The 5227-nt window shown below is 52.9% G+C and overlaps 1 protein-coding gene across 1 annotated transcript; it reads right to left on the bottom strand.

Moving 5' to 3' along the window:
• Window positions 1-3178: 3178 nt before the first annotated feature.
• NUPR1 (nuclear protein 1, transcriptional regulator) lies at window positions 3179-4670 on the bottom strand. Its single transcript, XM_036091196.2, has 3 exons — window positions 4360-4670; window positions 3807-3956; window positions 3179-3504 (listed from the first exon to the last, which is right to left on the bottom strand). Exons 1-2 carry the CDS (start codon window positions 4469-4471, stop codon window positions 3820-3822), a joined length of 249 nt encoding a protein of 82 aa, XP_035947089.1. The 5' UTR covers window positions 4472-4670; the 3' UTR covers window positions 3179-3504; window positions 3807-3819.
• Between the last annotated feature and the right edge of the window lie 557 nt (window positions 4671-5227).

The raw sequence follows: 5227 nt of genomic DNA, 5'->3' as shown, positions 1-5227 counted from the left end.
CTCTCTTCCTGTGTCTCTCTCTGTCAAATAAATAAATAAAATCTTTAAAAAAAATAAAGTATCTTTTGACAGGACAGGAAACTGAGGCTCAGAAGGAGTAATTAACCAGAAATTAACTAACACCTAGGATTCCACATTGTCAGTACATGGTTATTCCCAGGCACATAGTGAAAAAGGAAAGGCCTAGGCTTCAAAAATTAGACCTAAATTCAAAATCCCACTCCTGCAGTTTGTGGCTGTGTGACTTTGGGCCAGTTACTTACCTTCTCTGAACCTTGGTTTTCTGGGCTGGAAAATAAGATCAATAATAGTCTGCCTGTTGGGTTATTGGAAGGATTAAATGGGACGATGCCTATAAAACACCCATCACGGAGCAGTAAGCCCGATACTTGGGAGCTGTGGCCGTGATTTTTTGAAGCTGGGCTTCAAAGCCCAGATCCGTGCTGGGCTGAGAGCTCGCTCCTCCCATCTGCCTGCTGAGTTCAAGAGCGGCCACTGGCCCTAAGGCCTGGTTCCGATCATACCAGGGTCCCATTTGTCCCTCTTTGCAGTCCATGCCTTCAACCAGGCCCTGGTAATACGACAGGCATCCGATAGGCATTAACCGAGTGAATAAATAATCTATCATGGAAAGAGGGGCTCAAGGGGAAGTCTGAAGGAGCTGTATGCCAAATGCTTGTGAGAACCTGGGCACAGGGTTGTTGTGCCTGTGATTCCAGAGCAAGTGTCTCCCTGGGTGGAGATGAGGGGACAGGGGGTGGTGGAGGGCTGGTGATGGAAGACTTTGAAGAGCTGAGCCTTGCAGAGTGGGTGAGATTGAAGGCCTCTCAGGCAGAAAGGACCAGAGGAGCAGAAGCTTGTTCAGGGGCAGGTGGGAGAGTTAGATTTCGACCCACATTTTTTTTTTAAGATTTTATTTGTTTATGAGAGAGAGAGAGAGAGAGCACAAGCTGGGGAAGGGGATGGGCAGAGGGAAAGGGAGAAGCAGACTCCCCCTGAGCAGGGAGCCTGATTTGGGGGGGGAGCTCAATCCCAGGACCTTGGGATCATGACCTGAGCCAAAGGCAGATGCTTAACTGACTGAGCCACCCAGGCGCCGCTTCAGCCCACATTAACAAGGTGCTCTGAGAAGGAATCAGGCAACTCAAAGGCAGCAAGTTCCCTGTCCCTAGTGGTATTCAAGCAAGCAGAGGCAACCCCGGTCTGGAGTGCGGTGGGGTTGGACTAGATGTCCTCTAATGTTCTACCCAGCCAGAGATTCTGTGACTGTTAGTAGGTCAGACTCAGGGGAGGCCGATGCACTGAGATTCGCAGAGGTTCAAGCTGGTCCTGATGGGCTGTGTACCTATTACTGTTCCAACAGGTGCCTCATTCCTCTGCTCATGTTCTTAGGTCCCTAAGAACAATTGGCTCCAAGTTTTGCAGCCTAGGGCTTACATGAAAGGGCAGGAGAAAAGGAAAAATGCTCTGCCCAGGGCCTAGGGGTGTTCTCCCTCCTCCTGTTGAGTCTGCTTGTGGAAAATGTTTCTTGCTGGTTTTTTCCAGTATTCACTCTCCTGCCCTCCCCAAGTTTTGGCCAACACGTGGCTAAGCACCTAAATACCATGCTTCCCAGCCTCTCTTGTAGTTAGGTGTGGCCATGTAATTAAATTCTGACCCGATGTAATGGATTCTACTTTTAGGTCATGGCCTTAAAAATGAATTGGTGTGGCTTCCTCTGGTCCCTTCCCCACTCCCTTTCCACAGGTTGAGATGCAGATGTGATGGCAGGTACCGAAGCCGCTCGTTTGGACCCCAAAGTGGAAGCCATGGTTTGTTTTTGTGTGTGTGTGGGGGGGGGGGTTTAAGATTTATTTATTTATTTGAGAGAGGCAGGGGCAGAGGGAGAAAGAATCTCAAGCTGACTCCATGCTGAACGCAGAGCCCGACGCAGGGCTCGATTTCACGACCTTGGGATCACAACCTGAGCTGAAACCAAGAGTCAGACGTTCAACGGACTGAACCACCCAAGTGCCGGGGAAGCCATGTTTTGAGGGTGGCAGAATAATGAGGCTAAAAGTAGCTGGAGGGCGCCTGGGTGGCTCAGTTGGTTAAGCGACTGCCTTCGGCTAAGGTCATGATCCTGGAGTCCCGGGATCGAGTCCCGCATCGGGCTCCCTGCTCGGCAGGGAGTCTGCTCCTCCCTCTGACCCTCTCCCCTCTCATGTGCTCTCTCTCTCATTCTCTCTCTCTCAAATAAATAAATAAAATCTTAAAAAAAATAAAATAAAAGTAGCTGGAATCCCTGACACAGTGAAGTTGTCATTTTAGTCCAAGAGTACTGACCCTTGGAGCTGTTATGTGACAGAGGGAGAACTTTCTATCCCATTTTGAGTCTTCATTACAGGAGCCCAAACCTGTATCTCAATCAATAGATCCTCTTATTTGCCCTATGTCCTTCCCAAACTCTGGTCCTGAGACTGATTATATATACGAGCTAAGGATCTTCCTCCCCCGGCTGACCTCCCAGAACCCTGTCCTGGCATCCCCCTTGGCAGAGGGACCCCCCCATAGGTGAGGACAGTGAGAATCCTTGAATTTGAGCCCTCGGTAATCTGGGGCAAATCCTTTAATGTTCTAAATCCTAGTTTTCTCCATTTTGCAGGTGGCACCAGTGAATACCATTCACTTCAAAAGGTGGTTTTTATATATTTTTTATTTTATTTTATTTGTAAGTAGGCTCCACGCTGGGTGTGGCCCCAATGAGGGGCTCGAACTCACGATCCTGAGATGGAGCCCTGAGCCGAGATCAAGAGTCGCAAGCTTAACTGACTGAGCCACCCAGGCGCCCCCAGAAGGTGGTTTTATATGAAAATGATATGATCAATAAGATTGTTTTTTCTAGAAATGGAGAGGAGCCGGGGAGGGGGCTTGTTTCCCAGGCAGCATGACAAAGAAACAGAAATTTTTCTTGCATTTCATAAGAAACCACGGAGACACAGTCACCAAAATATCTGTGCACCAAAATAACACGCTGGCCTCTACCAAGCCAAATCAGGTACACCCTCTCCCAGGCACACGACCAAACACAGACACTAACAAACCCGGCTACCAGGGGCTGGCGCAAACACAGGCAGGCGCGGGCAGAAACGCGGACACACACCACCACGCAGAGAGGGGACAAATCCCACACACAAGCTGAAGCTGTACTTTGTTTATTGTCCTTCCCACCCTTAGGGAGGTCCAATTTCTTTGCGGTCTTTCTTTTTAGGGGCTTTTTTTTTTTTTTTTTTTTGCGACTCTGCCTCTCCATTCCCTGCCTCTTACTCCCTATCTTGTCCTTTTGCTGGGGCTGGGGGCACTTCCTTGGTGGCCCCTCAGAGCCTCAGTCAGGTAGGATGAGTCCTGGGGGAGAGAAGGGGGGGAAGCAGGCCTGGGCCCTGCCCCCAGGTGCCGATTCTCCCATTCTCCGATTCTCCGCGGTCCTGTCTCCGTCGCTGGGTGGTGTCGGTGCTCTGGCCTCATCTAGGGCAAGGGAAGAGAGGGATGGTTCTAACCCCACCTCTCCTGGTCACCGTGTTCCCAGAGAAGGGCCCTACCCTCTCTGGGCCTCTGTGTCCCTCCCCGTAAACCAAATGTCCCTCCAATTGGAAAGGATCTGTGTTTCCCCCTTTGCTCTGGTCCCTAGGAAACTCAGAGTCGAATGTGTGTCTCATTTTATTCTACGTTGAGACAACGGCTCTTGGGTCCCTTCTTCCCACCCAACCACACACATTCAGGCGCGTCCTTCCGAGGCGGAGGGACCTCTGGGTCCCCCGATTCCTTACTTCCAGCTCCGCCTCAGGACCGTGCCCCTCGCTTTTTCCGCTCCGTGTTCTGGAGCTTGGTCACCAGCTTCCTCTCATGGCCACCAGGGTTGGGACGATTGGTGTTGGCGGCAGCTTCTCTCTTGGTGCGACCTTTCCGGCCTCCCACCCCTGGGAACCAGGCAAGAGGCTGGGGTGAGGTGGACAGAGGCATGGTACATCCGAGGAGAGGCAGGGGGCCGGGAGTGCGGGGTGGAAGGGGCATGGTTTGGAGGAGGCAGACTGGGGAGTGGTCACCACCACCTTTGGGGCAGTCATAATCCCCGTTGCCCCGTCTGTGGAGTGAGGGGCCCCCGATGGTCTGCTGTTGCTCCCATATTCTAGGGGTGCGTGAGGTCTCAGGGCTGTGCAGGACAGCACTCAGTGGAAGAGGGGTTAGATGGGGTGACTCGAGGGGTCAAGAGAACAGGGTAGAGAATGGGTTGGGGGTGGGGAGAAGGCCAAGGAGGCATCCTAGTTGGGAGTGTGGGGTTGGAAGTGGAGGGACCAAGAGGGCGAAAGGGCCAGAGCTTACCCAGGTAGGAATGAGCCAGGCTATAGAGGTCATACTCATCCAGGCTGGGGTCTTCGTCCTCTGGGCCTGGGGGCTGCCGGGCCGGGCTGGCTGCTCTCGGCAAGGAGGCCATCGCATCTGACTCTCTCTCGCTGTCTGTCTCTCTGTCGTCTTCAAAAGCTTTGTTTGTGTCTGGTTTCCCGACACCTCCCTGTTCACCGGCCCCAACTTATAAGACCACGTGTCCTCCTCAGGCCCTGTCTGATGCAATCTGGCGCTTTCCCAAAACCCGACCCAGTAAACAGCAATCACGAGAGGGGGAAAGAGTCGGTCCTGTGAGTCCCAGCCCCTTCCCCTCGCCTCCTCCCTCTCACTGGGGCTCGCCCAGCTGGGTATTTTTCCACAGAGGAGATCCCCGCCCCTCAGGGAGGAGGAGGAAAGAGGCAGAGTCAGTATAAACAGTCCTTGGCATCATGGCCAGTGGGGATCCGAGGGCCTCACCTGGCCGACTCCTTCCTGTCTGTCCCCTGCCCCCTGCCACACAGCTGACCCCCACCCCAATTCTGGCTCAGACTCAGGACGCTGGTGGCAAATTGTGGCGTGAAGGACACACCACGAACTAGGTCAGTGGTTCTCACCCCTAACACACCCAACACCCCTTTTCGATAAGAAACATCTGGAAAGCCCCCTTAATATCCTGAGCTGTGGGGGGGAGCGGGTCCCTAGGTAGTTTCCCTCACCCGAGAGGGAGGCTAGCAGAGTGGTTAAGAGTGCGGATTCTGGAGCCAGCTGCCCTGGGTTCAAACCTTTGATCTACTACTTCCTGGGTGACCCCAGACAAGTCGCCTTCCCTCTCTGTGCCCCAGTTTTCTCTACTGTAAAAATGAGG

Source organism: Halichoerus grypus, chromosome 6 (genome assembly GCF_964656455.1).
Source record: "Halichoerus grypus chromosome 6, mHalGry1.hap1.1, whole genome shotgun sequence".
In the NCBI taxonomy this organism is placed as follows: domain Eukaryota; kingdom Metazoa; phylum Chordata; class Mammalia; order Carnivora; family Phocidae; genus Halichoerus; species Halichoerus grypus.
This window is presented reverse-complemented; position numbering and strand designations above follow the sequence as displayed.

Bases quoted from the DNA above. Each gene is read 5' to 3' on its own strand.
- NUPR1 (XM_036091196.2), bottom strand. From the start codon at position 4,471: ATGGCCTCCTTGCCGAGAGCAGCCAGCCCGGCCCGGCAGCCCCCAGGC. The intron at 3,957-4,359 runs GTAAGCTCTGGC...CCTGGTTCCCAG, and splicing joins CCTGGCTCATTCCTACCTGG to GGGTGGGAGGCCGGAAAGGT.